The sequence below is a fragment of the Poecilia mexicana genome, unplaced genomic scaffold (assembly GCF_051168715.1).
Source record: "Poecilia mexicana isolate PSO_F unplaced genomic scaffold, ASM5116871v1 scaffold_2, whole genome shotgun sequence".
Taxonomy (NCBI): domain Eukaryota; kingdom Metazoa; phylum Chordata; class Actinopteri; order Cyprinodontiformes; family Poeciliidae; genus Poecilia; species Poecilia mexicana.
Genome location: NW_028263371.1, coordinates 27,262,414 through 27,280,355, shown reverse-complemented (window position 1 = coordinate 27,280,355; position 17,942 = coordinate 27,262,414). Strand labels below are relative to the sequence as shown.

General features: G+C 40.7%; 1 protein-coding gene and 1 long non-coding RNA gene across 2 annotated transcripts; one reads left to right on the top strand and one right to left on the bottom strand.

The window, feature by feature from the left end:
• Positions 1 to 648: 648 nt before the first annotated feature.
• slitrk5 (SLIT and NTRK like family member 5) lies at positions 649 to 3,987 on the bottom strand. The gene has a single exon (XM_088013564.1). The coding sequence runs from the start codon at positions 3,949 to 3,951 to the stop codon at positions 1,327 to 1,329; it is 2,625 nt and encodes an 874-aa protein (XP_087869690.1). The 5' UTR covers positions 3,952 to 3,987; the 3' UTR covers positions 649 to 1,326.
• Positions 3,988 to 13,269: 9,282 nt separating this feature from the next.
• Positions 13,270 to 16,963, top strand: LOC148160739 (uncharacterized). Its single transcript, XR_015765562.1, has 2 exons — positions 13,270 to 13,450; positions 14,174 to 16,963. It is a non-coding gene; the product is annotated as an uncharacterized LOC148160739 (long non-coding RNA).
• The last annotated feature ends 979 nt before the right edge of the window (positions 16,964 to 17,942 follow it).

Below are 17,942 nucleotides of genomic sequence, written 5' to 3'. Positions count from 1 at the left end.
TGGCAGGCAGTAATGTGGATACAGTTGTCATTGTATAATTGCAAAGGTTTAATGCTCATTGATTGAATCCCCATTGATTCCAGGCCTTTCTGAGACGCCAGCTTGGCCCTATGAGTGAAGCACAGACTGCATCTTCAGTCGCCGGTTCTTAGCCAAGACAATGTCAGTTGATTTGCCAAATTAAAAGGGTACACTACCAACCCAGCTCTGATGATTCTTAGTAATGTCAACCAGAACACTTCAGTTTTCCTCATGAGCACAATGTATGAACCTGACATCTTGTTTTATTTGATGACAATAACATAGTTTGGTCAATATAGTGCAATAAGTGCAAAGCAATCAAAACAAAGGAACCAATAAGGGATAGAGAATCTGCCAATGCTCGTATAAAAATAGGTGTTACATTGATTAAAATATCAGTATTACACAACATAATGAATACTTCAAATATCATTTATGAATTTAGTTTTGATAACATATCACCTCTACATATTAAGAATGAATACTCATATTCATTTTTAATATAATAATCTCCTTTATGAGAGCTCAATGAAGGCAAACTTGCCTTCCAATTTCAAAAAGTGCAGAAAGCATACAAAGACACTATTTTTTGTTGTTTTTTTTTTGTTTTGTTTTTTTAAATCTTCAAATGACGCAGTCTGTTTTTGAACATTTGGGGGGGTGTGCCACTTTCAAAAAAGAAAAAGCCACTGTTACAATGCAGAGCTACAGTAAATGAAACTACAAACATAAGCCTTTTTTTCCAGAGGATCATGGAATATGATGACACAGGTAATATCTGATGTAGAATCAAAGTTTTTTTTCTTTTTTTAAAAGACATGGGAGATTATATCAATAAATACTTACTTACAGACTACAGCAGAAAATAGTCCTACACAGTTCTGATCATCTGCTGTACAAGTGTTTTTTTTTTTGTCCAGGAGGGATTTTATAAACGTTTTTCTCTTTCTCTCTCTCTCTTCTGATTCACAATATACCTTTTTTTTAATGTATGGTTATATTCCTGAAAATGAAGTTGGATAGGATTTACCAGTACACTTACATTTTGTGTTATTCCATCTTCACCATAAAAAAATAAAATTTGCATCATCATCAGTGGAGTTTGTTCGTCTACGTGTCAGAAAGCTGTATCCGTTTTTCGTGCTGTCGCGTTTCAGAAAGAATTGATTGTTCGGCACACCCCGTCCTAGCTCCCTCGCATTTGCTCGTGTGTTTCTGTGCCAAGGCACCCTTTAATAAACTGAGCCACTGTTTCAAGGAGGACCAGCAGAGAAAGTGTCTCATTAACATTAGCAACCGCGTTGCTCAGAACTGACTAAAGGTGGTCTGTTTCTCAAGGACCTCGAGGTAATCAGGCTCAGACTGCAGTTTAGCTTTTAGCTCCAAATACTCGTTTCTGTTGGGCTCCACATAAACAGTACTGGGTGCTGTGCCGTAGAGCACCGTTTCTCTTATCCTCTCCGGGTGCAAGAACTGCCGTCTGACATCGAAATTTGGGTTGTATGTGTACGACACAGGCCCAGTGTACTTGTACTCTAAATTGGCTGCTGGGATGGATGGGATGGACTGATGCGGGGACTGCTTATCGGGCTCCAGAATGCCCCTGAAAAAGTGGTCTGCATCCTGGATGGGGGAGGGGTTGTCACGTGGCTCGATGGTGCTAACGCTGTATGCGGGACTCCTCAACGTGCTACCATCCCTTTCTTCATCAGGGGTACTCCTGTATGTCACCTTGAGCTCGTGCAGGTCTCGGTAATCCTCCACCGTGTTCCCTTCCCGTGACCTGTAAATGGGATTTTTGCACATGTGGCCCATGGGGTGGGGAATGTACTCGTAAACGTGACCGGCGGGGGCTTTGACTTTAGGGCCGGAGCGATTGCTGTAGAGGCTGTATTGCAGGTTAAAGGAGCTGACGTCCGAATTGTTGGTGCTCGTGCGGTCACTCTGAGACTTTTTGCGCCTTTTCATCACCACGACAAATAGCCCCGCTGCCACAAAGACGGACATGATGAAAACAAGCAAGAGGCTAAGGATGAGGACCGAGAGGGGAACTGTGCTGCTTGAGGGGCTGAACTTCTGGGGAGCGTTTGTTGTGACAACATGGTCGTCCATGGGCTCCTCCGTGGGGGGAGTTGGTGAGACGTATGAGTCAGTGTAGTCTGGGCACAGCTGCTCAGACTGGATGGAACGCAAATCCGTCCCCTTGTGGCGTACGGGCGTCTCGCACACAACCTCATTAACCACCGTGCCTGCACTGAGCTGCTCGAGCCATATCTTCATCCCCACTATGTCGCAAGAACAGTCCCAGGGGTTTTCAAACAGATCTATCTGCACAAGCAACTTGAGCTGATCTAAAACACCGCTCACAGGCAGGTTTTGGAATTGGTTGTTACGCAGATTAAGCCGAGACAGGGAGAGGCTGGAAAAGATGCCCATGGGTAAAGTTTTGAGGAGGTTGTTGTTGAGGAAAAGCAGCTGGAGATTAGGCAGGTAGCGAAAAGTGCCAGCCTCCACCTCCTTGATTTTGTTGTACTCTAAATAAAGGTACTGCAAGTTCTGCAAGCCAAAAAACATCTCCCCTGTAAGCCTGTCCATGAGATTACCATTTAAATACAGCCGACGCAGGTTGGTTAAATCCCCAAAAGCCCTGTCATGGATCACACTTATCCTGTTGTTTCCCAGGTGAAGCAAATCCAATCCAGTGGCATCGACAAAATCAGATCTTCGCACCACAGGGATGTAATTTCCAGTGAGATACATTTTTTTAGGGTTGTATGGCTTGGGTTTCAGATCAGAAATGCTTTCAATCTTTCTCTCTTGGCAGTTGACATTTAACCCAATTTCAGAAATCTGCAGATTACATGTGCAGGCAGTGGGGCAGTCCAAAGGCACAGGAGATTTGGTCTGAAAAGCAATGATGGGGCCATAGTTATACGGGTTACCGCCCGGTAACCGAGAAGTGGGCTTTAACCTAGTTCTGTTAAATTGCCGTGTGCCCTTGGTAGGCCTGGAGGAGGACCTAAAAACAGCTGATGAGGTGACAGAGGCCGTGACAGCAGAAGGTGTGGTCTGATAATATCCATTGGTGCTGCTGGGTGGTGCAGGCCTGACCGTGTCCTCTACGGGTCTCCGCGGGCACAGCTCCTGCTTGGACACCTCATCCAGGTCTCTGCCATGCAGCCTGAAAGGTGTCTCGCACACCACCTCCCCGACCAGAGCCGTGTAGGCTATGCTCTCCAGCCAAGCCTTGAGAGCAATGAGCTCACAGGAGCAGTTCCACGGATTTTCCTCCAGTTGTAATTCCACAACTTTGTCCATGTGCTCCAGGAGGCCGATGTAGGGGAACATTTTCAGTCGATTCCCCCTAAGGTCCAAGTGCGTAAGGGGGACATTCCGGAATATATTGGAGGGGAGGGCAGAAAGTAAGTTATCATTCAAAATCATCACTGTCAGTTGGTGCAGTTTGCTCAAGGCATTGGGCTCTATAGTTGTAATGTAGTTATAATCAATTTGTAGGTATTCCAAACTTTCCAGCCCTGTGAAAGTGTCGTCCCTCAGAAGGTCAATCTTGTTGTTATTCAGGTGCAACCGTTTTAATCCCTGGAGTCCGTTGAAGGCACCTGACTCGATCTCGGAGATATCATTGTTCCCCAAGTGCAGGATGGTTACCCCGGTGTAATTGATGAAATCATTGACTGACAGCTTCTTCAGGAGGTTCCCTGTCAGCAGGAGGTGGTACATCGGGAACTGAACCGGGCTGATCTCTGTCAGTCTGATGATCCCCCGGTTCTCGCAGCTCACCGTCAGGATCCCCTCCTTCTCGTCACACGTGCACAGGCTCCGGCAGATCTCCCCATAATTGTCATACATCTCGACCAGCCTCGGAGATGATGCAATCAGAAGGATTATTTTTAGAATCCAGATATGCATTTTGTCCTGGGAGAGGATGCCCCGGCTCACTCGAGTGTGGTGCCAGTGTGAGGTGTCATCTAGGGAAGGGGAGGGGTGGGGGGTATGGAGGGGTGGGTAGAAGAGAATAGAAAAAAAAAGGAGGGGTTCTTTTTTATACTGCACAGGAAATGTATGAGACACGTGTAACATTTCTAAAACTGCATAGCTGCCTACTAAATGAACTGAGCCCCTGTGAGTATTCATGGCACACAGGCAACAAAACAAGTAGGCCTATTGAGGACTGTTCGGCGTGAAGACATGCTGCAACTTCAGTGCTTAATAAACTATAAACATGAAGGATAGGTGCGCAAGTTGTTGGATTTCTTAAATTAAAACCAATCCATCTTGGAAAATGGAAGTCTAGACTTCATCACTGGATTTCCAAACACCAACTGTCATCTGCCTCCAATGTACCTTACACAGGAATCTTCCATCGTTTTCTAAAGAGGAATCCTCACCCAGCTCCCCTCAACTGCCCCCTCTGGCAAACTGTGGCCAAACTGTCTGGATTCTTTACCCTTTCCAGGCTGGGAGCAAACAGCAACACGAGGACACGTAGATTTCATTCGAGCGCAGTGTCATTTTTATCGACTCTTATTTGAAGGGTTGGGGGGGACTGAAAAGGAGACCAGAACACATCTCTCTCTCTCTCTTTCTCTCTCTCTCAAAAGGAATTGATCGAGAAAAGGAAAGAAAAATAAAGCAGGCACTGCTCATCTTGGAGAGGGAAAAGGGAGAGAGAAAGAAAAAAAAAATCCGGCCTAGGAAGGTGACAGAACCTCCTTTTTGCCTACAGGCAGAAATGATCGAGAGAAGTTGATCAAAGACGAAGACTGCGTGATGGGGCTGTTGATCTCTGGTAAATAACCAGAAAATGAGGCGGCAGTGCTTCTACTGCCACAGAGTGGGGGGTGAGGGAAAAGAGGGGGTTACATACCCCCCCCCTTTTTTTTTTTTTTTTGCTTTGCGTGCACGCGGATTTTCACGTGCGCGCGTACATTTTAGTCTATGTACACCGAATCCCCATCCAAATAGTCTTATTTAAGACATCTCCGGGCGCTGCAATCGATTCTTAAAGTCACGTCTAATGTAAACGTCTGTTGCAGACGCGGGTGGAAGACGATAATGGGTGTTATCACTAACTTGGGAGGCTTTTTTTTTTGTCAAGGTAAAGGGAAGCCGCGCGCACACCTTTTTTTTCCCTAAACTGTCTGGAATCGGATCAACTTCGCTAATGCAGTAAAGGGCAGAGAGAGGATGTGGTGGGAGGGGGTGGGCAGACAGAGATTTCAGCACCACGGACAGATCCCCATAAAAAAATGTTCCAACCTACAGTAGAAGATCCTCAGAATTCGAGCATAATGCGTGAATAAATGCGTGAATCATAGACATCTTACCGTGCCGATCCGTGTGAACGCCAAGGCATCCCGAAAATCACGGTCTTCTCTCTCCAACCTCAGTGGAAAACATTGATTTGTCTTTTTTTTCCCCTCCTTCTCCTATGGTGTCACCCGTCCTTCACTCGATCGCCAAAGCAGATACAACAAAAAATTGGGCGAAATAGAAAACAAAGGAAAATAAAATAAAAAAATAAATAAATAATAAAAAAAAACAAAAAACAAGTCAAGTCTCCTCCGCGTTAGGCTCCATACAGCAGGCGCACGTTAAGAGTGCCGTCTGATCCGGGGAAAGAGGAAGAGGAGAAGGAGAAGGAGGAGGAGGAGGAGGAGGAGGGAGGGAGAGATCTCATTCACGCCAGCGCGGCTTCCGAGTCCGTCCGGCCGAAATCAGCGGCGTCATCTCGGAAGAGCAGCCAGAACCAAAGTTCGGACATGACTGAGAACAGAGCGCTGTAATCCCACATCTCAGAACATCACGCCGGGCTTACCGCATGCATTTTTTTTTCTTCAGTATTTTTATTTATTTATTTCTTAAAGAACGTGACTTTCCTCCAAGTGCGCACAGACCTGAAGCGGATGACAAATGTGCCTCTTTATTTTAGCCGCCAGAGCGTCCAAAACGAGCGCAGATCAGCGAATATGCTCTTCCAGCTTTCTCCCCGAATGCAAGAATCTCGATTCTCTCTCTCTCTCTCTCTCTCTCCCTCACTCTCTCTCTTCCTCTGCAGCTCTGCATCGGTCATGCGATATCCAGCCTTGCTGCTGTGCACAAGCTTGATCTTCCCACCAAAACCTTTTCTCTCTCTCTCTCTCTCTCTCTCTCTATTTTTTTTCCCCAACTAGTGGAACTTAAAATCAGGCTGGCGCAAAGCAAAGGCGGCGCACACGTTCTACCTCTGCGGAGAATATAGTCTAAAGAAGAAGAACAAACACAATTCTTGTGTGAAAACACGTGCTGCCGCTCGATGAGGGAATGAAACGCGATTTAATAGTCTTAAAGGGTGTCTGGTAATGATAAGGAAGGTGGGTGGGGGGAAAAAACGGGGGCAGGTTTGTGGTGGGGGAGGAGGCTGGAAGAAGACCCGCAGAGGGCAGCACGATGATGAAAAAGGCATTCTTTGCAGCAGCAACAAGCGTCTAAGAGGCGCAGCTGTGCGTGAAGCTGTTTTATTCATCATGATTAAGAGAGCTCTTTATTTTGTTTAATTTTTTTTTTCTCTTTTGCCCTGGGGGTGGGGAGTACTCGTTTTTAGCTTACAGGAAACATCCCCTCTGACCTGTGTCACCTTTAGCTGAGTCATGATTTAGGAAAGTGACTCCTTCCCTCTGGATGTTAGATTTTGTCACATTAAAGCTAAAATCTTCAGAGTTTCTAATCTAGAGTTTGCCGCCAAGCTAGAAGAGGGAAGTGATAAATGTGAAACATGGTGATGGCAGCATCATGCTGCAGTGACGAGTTTGATGGATGGAGCTAAATACAAGAGTAACGGAAGAAAATATTTTAGTTCCATAAAAGGTAAACCTTTACTTCCAAAATACCCTAAAGAATTGTTCTTTTAAAAAAATGGAAAATTTTGGAAGTTGTACTCCTTTATTATGTAGGGGCCCCTTAATGTCCCCCCTTAATGGATTTATAGATGCTTGTTTTTTCAGTAGTTTTTACAAAAAAATCTGTTTTCTTTATTAAACGCAGGTCAAAATAGAACAAATAACAATACCCTCCACACTTGTCAGATTTTTACTAATTTATTCTTTCACTTTACAGTTATGTATGTTTGTTTTGTAAAACCCCAATAAAACTCTTTGAAATTTCAGGTTTGCACGGGGACAAAATCCGAAAAAAGTTCAAAGGGTGCAAAGACTTTTGTGTGGATCTGTACCAAAGTTGCACCAAGACCGTTGCAAATCCATATTGGATTAAACCTATAGTGCTTGCAAACACAAATTTACAAGAGATCTGCATCCGGAGAATTGAATTTACTGTAGGATTAAGCCTAATCCAGTTTTGCACCAAATACTCCAGCCCACTAATGCTGCCATGTATCTGCAAGAGAGCTCCATGTTTTCTTTTCGTGTTTTTCTTTTTTTTTTGTAAACCAAATCACGGTTTATTTACCCCCCACCTCACCCTCTTAATTGCTGAAGTCAAGTCAAAGCAGAAGCTGCCCTTTCACCCTCTCTCGCTGCAGAGAGACATGAAACTTTAGAGGCACTTATAACTAAAGCCCCGGACGGAAAATCAAATTAAATCGAGGCATATGGTGGGCCGCCCATGTCCAAAGAGATTTCCCACTTAGTCAGTATTGTGCGGTAATAATTCAACTCTTGGTGCTCTCCGTCTTTAGCATGCGGGGAGCGACAATAAGCGGATGTGGCATCCATGCCGGCTTTTTTCAAAATTAGCCGTGGAGGACGCATTGAATTATCTTAAAGTCTTGTTGCTCTGTAATCGTATTAAGAGCGGTCTATCCTTTGGGGATGGGTAAATCGGTATCAGGCTGGGACACAGCGATGGGTACTCCCTCGCTGTAGAGGAAGTAGCTCCCCGGAGAGGCTTTGTGGCATCAAAGCGAAGGGTGTAGATGCCCTAAATCTTTTTTTTTCTTTTTTTTTTTTTTTGCCTTTGTGCTGATGCTGAAGGTAGATAGGCCCGGGTGCTCGCATTGCAAACTTTGCAGAATTCAACTTTTGTTGGATCAAAAGTTTCTTCTCGAAGCTCGGGGGTGAACATTTTTGCACCACGCACAAACGTGTCGGGGTTCCGCCTGCAGACGATGCGAATCTTCCCTCCTCCAAAACCCTAATGGGCTCACACAAACACCAAGTGCCATTACCGTAGATCAGCTGCACAAAGCACGCAACATTCTAATCGGGTCTTGGACAAATAAGAAAGTTATTAAATGCAAATGAAAGTTCACGCTGTGGTGAGCTTATAACATGGGTCTTTTGGCGGATCTTAATGGATTCTAAGCATGATAGAAAAGACCTTCATCTTTCGAACTCATTAGCAAAGCTGCTGTTATGTGTTGCAAAACATATTTCATTAATAGCTCTTTTTTTAGCTAAATAATTTGGCATATATTTGCTATATGGGAATTTTTCTTCCTTCCTTCTTTAAAGGAAGTTTTTAAAGCAAGGAGAGGAGAGAGGTTGTTGGCAGTCAGTGTCTTACCCCATCTTGATTATTTTCTATCATTTGCAGAAAGTTCAGGCTGAGTAGTTAAGCGACGGACCAGTTCCAGAAACATTCCAATAGTAAGTTTCATTTTATAACAACAGCTGCACTTTTTAAATGAAATAATCATGACTAAATGTTAGATGTAAAAATTGTGAGGTTTGGAAATGATCCTCAATCGACTGAGATCAAAGTTGTTTTAAGATTGGGGAAATCTGCACTGATGCCGCTCTGACAAGTTAGCATTAAAAGTAATGAAAAAGTTCATCTCCATGTATCAAAACACGATGACAGACAGTGTGAGGGTGCAAAGTAAATTTCTGTCCAAAAAAAAAAACTCAAGTTAGAAGTTAATGTTACATATTTACAAGGAAAACGCTTATATTTTCTGTCAAGAGGTTGTGAATTTACAAAGAAAAAGAATATTCAGTCAGAAAATTGTACTAAAAAAAAGCCAAAAAGTTCTCCAACTAAGGTGGTAAGTTTGCAAATGTGCAAAAATTGACCAAGCTTTCACAATTGACTTTATAATCTCAGTACACTTAAGAACTTTTAGTTTTAATTGCAGACATTTATATCTTTAATCACTAAAAATTTAATGTTTTCCTTTTTTTGCAAATTCATGACTCTTTAGACTTTATCAGAGATTATCCAAGTTTTATCGGAAAAAAATTGTGAAATCAATCTTAAAATTATGGAGTTTTAAAACAACAATGTACCCCTGCATGACCAGTTTTTTCTTTTACCAAACTCTAAAAAACGTCTTCAGCTTTTTGTGAAATTTTCTACTCAGAAATTCAGATTCTTGAGTAGGAATTGAACGCCTCATTTGCTGCAGTTAAAATCTCATGGTTACTTCATTTGAATTTCAAATTCTGTTTAGAAAAAGAATCAAAGTTGTCCGTCTAGCAATTCAAAAAAATCTTCACTTTTTTTAGTTTTAACTTTTATTTGACTGAAGAAGAATATGCCAGTAAAAATAGTCAAAGTAGAACTAAAAAACCATGAAATTGGAAGTCTTATCTGACGCAGTTCCAATGTGAAATTGTGATATTAGTCGTACAATCAGGAATTAGCAGAGTTCATCTACTTGACTAACTTGGAAACATCCTACAGAGTTGCATTTCAGTATTTGGTTACCGTTGTCCTTTTGCACCAAAAATGCATTTTTGAAAAACAATGTGATCTGTAGTTTTTGTGATAAACTGCAGTTGTCTTTCACTACATTGCTTTTTAATGTTAACATTTGTACTCAAATCCACAAACTAGAGTGTCGTCTATTGGAATTTGATTTGAAGGACCAACATGTAGTACATAGTTACGAAGCGCATGTTAAAATACGGTTTTAATTTCTTTCAAGAAAAGAATTGGAGAAGTCTAGCATGTATTCATATCCATCTCCTCTGAGCCCAAATCTGCATAACCACTGGTGTAATGAGAGCTGAATGTTTTTTTTGGACGACACCTTTACCACCTTTGCACATCTACAACCATTTTTTTTCCCATTCTTCTAAGCAAATAAGTCAAACTCAGTCAGAAGTAGTGGACAAAGCATTTGCGAAAAGCCCTTCTTTGATCTTGCCAGAGATTTTGAAATGTAATCAGGTCTGAACTTTGACTAGGTCATTTCAGCTCGGATACTCTTCCATTGTATCTGCAGGGGTCATTTTCCTGCCATCCTCAAGTATTTTTTGCATTTTGAAGTCGGTTTTCTCCGCATGCCACACCTTTCAGATTTGTATTTATTAAAAAAAATAACAAAACCTGTAACCTTTGTCTCCCACTTCACCTCTTTGTGTTGCTCTTTTGTGTAAATACGAATACATTTGCAAGTTAAAGAAAAGCGTAGCTCTCAACTACTTCTTTAAACATTCCATCTGTCTATATCAACGGCTCATGAATCCCTTTTGTCAGCCGAGAGTCTGACATGCAATGTGCTGTGATTAACTTGTGAGGTTTCGTCTGACTCGCCTGTCTCGAGGCCAATTGATGCCGTGAGCAATTTCCGTCCTAACCCAGTAGGTCTCGAACAGGTCTTGGAGGCCAGAATCCATTCAAAACGCTGATAATCGGGGAATTAAAAAACAATTTCGGGTTTGACAGAGCAATCCAACTGGCACATCTCCTCTGCTGATAACAAGATGCGGCGCAGAAATTGCTTTACATAAACAAGCCTGGATGTAGTTTTTGGCCCCCGTAATGGAATGAAGGCTAATGAGACAAGCAAGGATGGATAGGACGGAAAAGTGAAAGTGTTTTGTTGCTCGGCACCGGTGTCACTTCACCAATCACGCCACTAAATAAGTCCGTTCATGCAGTGTCGCGTTTATTTTATATGTCATAAAAGATACAGCAGAAGCCCATTAGCTTTATCTCCATTTGAATATTCTATTTAACATATACAAACACTTATTAACTGAAACGAGCCTTGTTTTTTTTTTGTTTTGTTTTATTATTATTAAAAGCAGCCTCACAGCATGCTGATATGATTACACAAGCATAATTGTACAAAAGATAATAACAAATCCATAAAGGTAGAATTCACATGAAATAACAATGGAGGCAAAATTGGTAGATTATTTCTTTATTGCTAAAACAATTTTTGGCTGTAAATTATATTAGAAAGCCTCATTTTTACAGAAAGAGAGCGATGGAGATGACTGATAACACGGTGGAACAGCCTAAAAAATTGTCTTGGGTTTTTCCAACATTAGAAAACAATTTTCGTTTTCTCCTAAAGCATTTTTGGATGAGAAATATTAACGGAAATGAACTGACAATGTCACAAAAATGCAGTCAGAAGATGGGATTTCTCAAAATCAAATTAGAGTAAAACACCTGACCTGATTGAAAAAAATAGATATCATTTTTGGGATTCAGCCATGCAAAATAGGCCTACACAGACGACTTCCAAAAAAATTTATTTATTTTTTCCAACCCAGTGTGATTAAACGCTTTACTGCTACAAAAATTAGATTTCCTTTCTTTAAAAATTACTTTGGCGACTCCACGCAAAACTATCCGCACCAGCCTCGTCACGAAGGCCGATATCCGTCACGTTCGCTTTTTCTCGTGAAAGCACAGCCTCTAATCAAACCATGTGGAGCTGAAGCCTGCGCCTCCATCACAGTTCCAGATGATGTAGAGCTCTGCTGTGAGCTCCCACTGTAGAACAGGAGCCCAGCTGCTCTGACAGCCATGACTGATGGTCAAAGCAGTTCAGGAGGGTAAGGGAGTGGGGGGGTTCACAAGGAGCCCTTCCCTCTGTTTTCCACCCTGTACCCCCCATCCCTCGGCCCAAGCCAAGAGGGACTCGGGTAATTTAAAATGTCGAACGTGTAACATGCAAACTTAACTAGGAGCCTTAATGAAATGAGCTGCTGACAATGCGATAAGTGCATCCTCGGCGTATCTGCGAGTGGATCAGATTGACTTATTAGCTCCCCTCGCGGGGGGGAACAAAAGCGGTGAACCATAACCGAGTCGAGCCCGTTCATTTAACTGTAGTCAGCAAGCGCGAAAGGCTTTTAAGGTTATGGTGCACTCAAGAGTTGGATGCACTGGTAATAAAATAACCTTCTGTGAGTTCAACTAACTGACTGCTTGGCTGTAGTCAGCTCGGCACTCTCAAAGGGTGAAAACGAAGATCGGTGTAATGTCTTGGATTTACTCAAGCAAACGCAGCATAAACACTCAACCACTAATTGCATGCTGCTGTTCTTTCAGAGAGAGCTGACGGATGGGTGTTAGGTCAGACCTCTCTACAGGTCGGCTGTCAGTCATTTTGAAACGTGAAGTTAAGTATTCAGGTGATTTCTTTTCTGTGATAGGGGAGTTTAAAAGGATATGTCTTTACGAACGTTGTGCCGTACTCCATTTTTGATTAGGGAACTAACAAGCCTATCAGAAATAGATTATCTGCAGTAACTAACTAATTTCACTTCCTTAGCTAGTTATTTAAATAATATGCATTGATTCACCCTAAGTATGTAATATATTTCGTGACATTTATTTAATGGAGCATAAAATGCTCCATTAATGTAAAAAAAAGGTTTAAAAAAATTATATATATATATATATATATATATGTATATATATATATATATATATATAAGGTGGTTAAGTCATTTCGAAACTACAACTAACTTGTTTCAATTCCAAACAGCAGACGGTGGCCAAAAGCAACTTCCTCAATAAAACCTTTTTTGTTGATTTGGAAACAGTTTTATTTCCCTACAAGGTGCATAGACTTCTCATTATTGGGAATCTGTTTGCTGTTCACCCAAAGCAGAATATTGTTTATCACAAGTTTCTCATGATAACCTTCAACAGTATTGTTAAAAAAAATCGATTTTTCAAAGCAGAAATTCGGACTCTGATTAAGGAACGTGATGCTATGAAATTATGGCAAAAATATATTGGGATATCAGTGATAATTGAAGGCACCTTTTATATATATTTTTGTTGGTAAACACATTGAAATGGCCAGTTTGTCAAATAGTGTAACGTCAAACTTGGCTATATTCGTACGGCAGCCAAGCAGAATCAGTAGCACGTGGATTGTAACAGATAAAGTATATATAAAAAAACCCTCGAAAAATTAAAATTACTCAATAAAAACTTTACTTTAACATATAGTCTATGCAATAAAATCTAGTAGTTTTATTTTTTAACTGTTTATCTATCGACTGTGTCACTCCAGTCCTGTAGGAGGCGGTAGAGCACACTAGTTGCCCACTGCTTCCCAGGCTGCCCGGGGAAGAATAAAAAACGTCTCGGAACCATTTTTGAGGCTTTTATTTTTTTTTTTTCTAAAGCGTCACAAACAGACATGCAACAATTACAACTTTTAAAGAGGATGTGGATGATTTTTTTGACTCGCTTAACCAACCGAGTTTTTATGGTAAGTAAAGCGTGATGTTATTACCTGTGTTCCGTGTTGTTTCAGCTAATATTCCGTTGGGTTAATGCTGAAGTTTTGACTCTTACTTGTTTTGTTCGAGACTTTTGACTTGTTTCTAGGAGAACTGATGAGTGTGTTTTCTTTGCATAAGACGAAGTAAATACACTCACTCGGTGGTTCACTTGCGTCAACTGAGCAGAAAACTAAACAAAAGACTGTCCTTTGTTTTTATAACTGATTGTGCAAATAATTTCTGATCTGAAAAACAAACACAGTGTGTAACATCAGCTGAAGTAGTTTCAAGGCTATAAGTACGATTAAATTCTACAGTTACTGGAGTGAAAAAGATGCAACAAGTTATAACTGGTGCTGACCAGTTATAATAGAAAGCTATTATTAACAGCTTGTTGTTGGGGTTTATTCAACTGGGAGTTTTTCACACATTGCTATGTAATGTGTTTTCTTAGGGTTTCATGGAATATATAAAGTAGGAATAGGAAACAAAAATTCGGTCTTAGATTTTTTTTTTCCAGTTTTTTTTTATTTTCTAAAACAAAAATAATTCTGTTACGACAGGTATTTACGCATTCATCACCACTTTTCAGTTATTTTGGAGGGTTGTTTGATCATGAATGGCTTATTTAAAGTCATGTTTAATGTCTGACGTTTTTAGGACCCAGTCAATTACTATATATATATTTTTTTCCTTTTTAAACCATTCAGAAGTTCAAGTGTGGAGAATCTCCTACATGACTTTCTGACGGAGCACAGAATTCGTGGTTAAAACTCGCCATCCATGTTTGTAAGACGGAAGACGCCAACCATCACACTACCACCACCATGTTCAACTTTAGGTATGATGTTTTTGTGATTGCTGTTAGTTTACCCCGTACATAATGGGAAGCAGAGGGTCAAAAATGTTCCCGTTTAGTTTCACCTGTCAGCAGGACAGTTTTTCCTGTGGTCTTGAATTTATTTTGTAAATGTTAATTTTGGTCAATGGATGCCATTTCTCTTAGTCTGTTTCTGATTATTCATTTATGAACTTGGTTGGACAATCCAGGAAAGGTTCACTACATTTCGTGTTTTACAATTTGTGGATTATGGCCGGAGTCGGTTTGCGTTAGAAATGGGTTTGTAACCCTTTCCAGAAGGAATTAGCCTAATATTTTCTTGAATTTCTTTAGTTCAAGGAAATGTTGTGTTGAGTTTTCAGAACTTTTATTTTACTTTTTGTCGGCAGCTTCTGTTAAAGTGACTTCCTGATCATACAGGCCGGGCACCGACCTTTCTTCAGTGCTGTAAGTGAAACCAAACTCAGCTTTCCAAAAATGGTAAATTACAGTGAAATCGTGATTTAACAAAGTGGGTTAATGGGTTAAAGTGGGTCTTTTTTGTTTGTTTTTTTAAGAAAGGGTCAGACTTTCTTTTTCATAAAAAATAAAATAATTGCATTAAGTAAAAAGATGTTGGAACACAGAGTGAATTCATTAAAAATAAAAATCCTGGCTTGTGAGGAGCCAACCAGTTAATGAATTTTGCATCGGGCTGTGCCACCCTTTGGGAAAATTAAATGCAAATCAGTTAGTAACCTTTTGAGCAATTCCGCTCACAATCAGGCAAACAAACAAACAAACGCTATAAACCTCATAACCTCTTTGGCAGGTGGAGCACATGCTCGCTAAATAACTAAATAAAACCCACGGAGTGAGAGGCATCTTGTTATATTAATCTTCTTCCAACCAGGAAAATGCCTTCAATTAACCTGCCAAAAAAGCGGCGCACCATCAACACATCATTAACTCAATGAGATCCTCTCAATCAAGTCACAAGAAGGAAGCCTTCCTTTGGTTAGCGTGCACCACTCTAAAGCGTTTTTAATGTAAGATGCCTTGATTCAAACCTTTTTTTTGCTGCCAAATTATTGAATAAAGATGTATGAGCCCCATAACAAAATATTAGTTATATTTGATCTGTGTATGTTATTCAGTCATAAGACTGATGCAAAGTGCTGTTACCCATTCAGCATCCGAGTGTCTCAAGAACCCTTGATCATTCATGTAGCGTCTTTGAAAAAGAAATGCGGACCGTAGATTCTGACATTAGCGTTCGGGATGTCGATGCATGCTGCCACATCTGTAGCACTCAGATCGTATTTTAGGCTTGAGTAGCTTCGCTGATGGGCCATCTCCTTTCTGTACAACTTGGACAAAACAATTGTCGTGTCCAACACCCCATCGGCTTGTTTTTGGAAGGAAAAATGAACCTCTCTGCCCAAGAGAAGTGGCTTTGTTTCTTTTTGCAGAAGTTGTCCGTGCGTCACATTTACGGGTGTACTAGAAACACAATACAAAGGTTCCGATTTGGGACGTTTGTATGTAAAAAAACAATATTTAAAAACAAAATCAGGCAACTGCTTTGACATTGTTTATCAAGTTAGTCTATGTAATTCATTGAAATTAACATGTAAAAATTTCAGTCCTACATTAAATATAAAATTGCTAAATCTCAATCTAACTGCATTGTTTCCAAACTAATAGATTAATCATTTTAAATCTCCTTATGGGATAATTTAACCTTGAGCATTTAAACTCGGTGAAGCTGATAATCCACATTTTGGGACTCCAAGCAAGTTTGAATGAAAAAGTTATTTTAAAAAAATCTGTGCTGTATATCTGCAGCAAAACAATTATTACTTGCTCTAATTTGAAACTGTAAAAGCAGTTGAACATAAAAAATAAAAAAAATCAAGCTTTACTTTAAGTCAAAAGACGTCTTTCTTTACAGGAAGCTTTCACTACAATACGAAGTGTAACATTTAGACTTGAACAACAAAACCCGTTTCCTTTTTGTCAGTCTGAAGACGCTCTCAGCACTTTGATGAATAAACCGCTTGATATTCCATCAAACTCCTTCTCTGTCACTCAGCCTGCCTGAATCTCTCCTGCCACGGTAAAGGTTTAGTTTTTGTGATATTCCTCCTCCTCCTTTTCTTTGTTTTCCTAGTCTCCCTTGAACGGGCTTTTTACAGACGCAGCGTGAAGTACCGGAGGCTTCGCAGCAGCAAGCGAAGGTTAAAAGATTGCATGGCGGCCAGGCAGGCCCTGACAGTCCGGGCACTGGATCAGTCAGTGGATTTGGGGGCTGGTGGCTAAAGCTTGTCCCCCTGAGGTGCACTGATGGAGTGACTTGCTTCATACTGGACCCAATATGTGTGTGTGTCAGTCCGTCTGGACTCAGGATTTTGTCTAGCCCCCAGTAGACTCTGTGGCCTAGATGTAGAGTTCAACAAACAGAAGACTTCCATGGCCTAGAAAAATAAATCTCACCAAGTTAGGCCTACCGTGACTTGTTTACAGTTCTCGCTGCATTTCTTAGTAACTGCTTCAACAGTAATGCTCTAAGCAGTACATGTGCTTCTTATTGCAGCTGTTGAACTACTTAATAAAAAAAAAGGTTATGCAGCTTTCCTGTTGCTTCAGAAGCAACTGCTTCCCTCTTTAAAAAAAGAAATCCTTATGAATATGTGATCCGCATTTCTCAATAATCCATAAACATTTGATTCATTCTATGCATAGACTACATAAAAATAAAATAAAATCTCTGGCCAGAACCTTAAAATTCATGTGTTTCCGGTACACCTGTAAATCTGACGCACAAGTTACATCTGCAACCAGCTGTGGACGATACAAACACTTCTCTTTTGCCTCAACATACAATGTGATAGGAAGTTGGAAAAGACCAAAGTTGTGTGCAAATTGTGGACAAACGAGTTGGTCTGTCATTGACTATATTCAAGCACTAAATGCAAATGTAGCAAGCAAACATGTTGCAAAAAGCATGGGGGTTGAATAACCTAAATAATTTATTAAAAACAATATTTAAGTTCACAAGTCTTTCTATTCAATAATGAAGCAGCAAAAAACTATTAAAAAGTTAGTTTTTTGAGTAAAATGCGTTTGACTAGACTGTAATTAACTCAATCAAATTTTTTATAATCCCACTAGTAGTTTTTTTTTTTTTTTTTCATTTCACCCAATAAGTATAGCATTTTAGTTTGAGCACATTTAGGTCCTTAACAACCGTCATGACATTTCTGCGTTGCCATGTTCCTCTTATGCATGCGTGGGTTTCTACCTGATGCTCCAGTTTTCTCCCATGCATTTACCTTGTTACTTTACGTTGCCCTAAGGCATGGCTGTGTGCATGTGCTGCTATATGGCTTGTGTGTTTGCGTTGGCTGTGTGATGGACTGGACAGGTGTACCTGACCAGCAGTCAACAGTGTACCCATTGACTGCTGGCATACAGTCCAGCTCCCCTGCAGCTTCAAACAGGATTGAGCTGGTAGCTGAAAATGAGTGAGAAACTGATTTATTCTGCTTTCGGTGACTCAATTCGTCCATCTTTGTAGTTTTTATTGTCATAAAATCCCCACTGGTTGTGTTCTAAAGTGCATTCTGAAATTTGGTAGTGAAAAATTTGCAAACTAG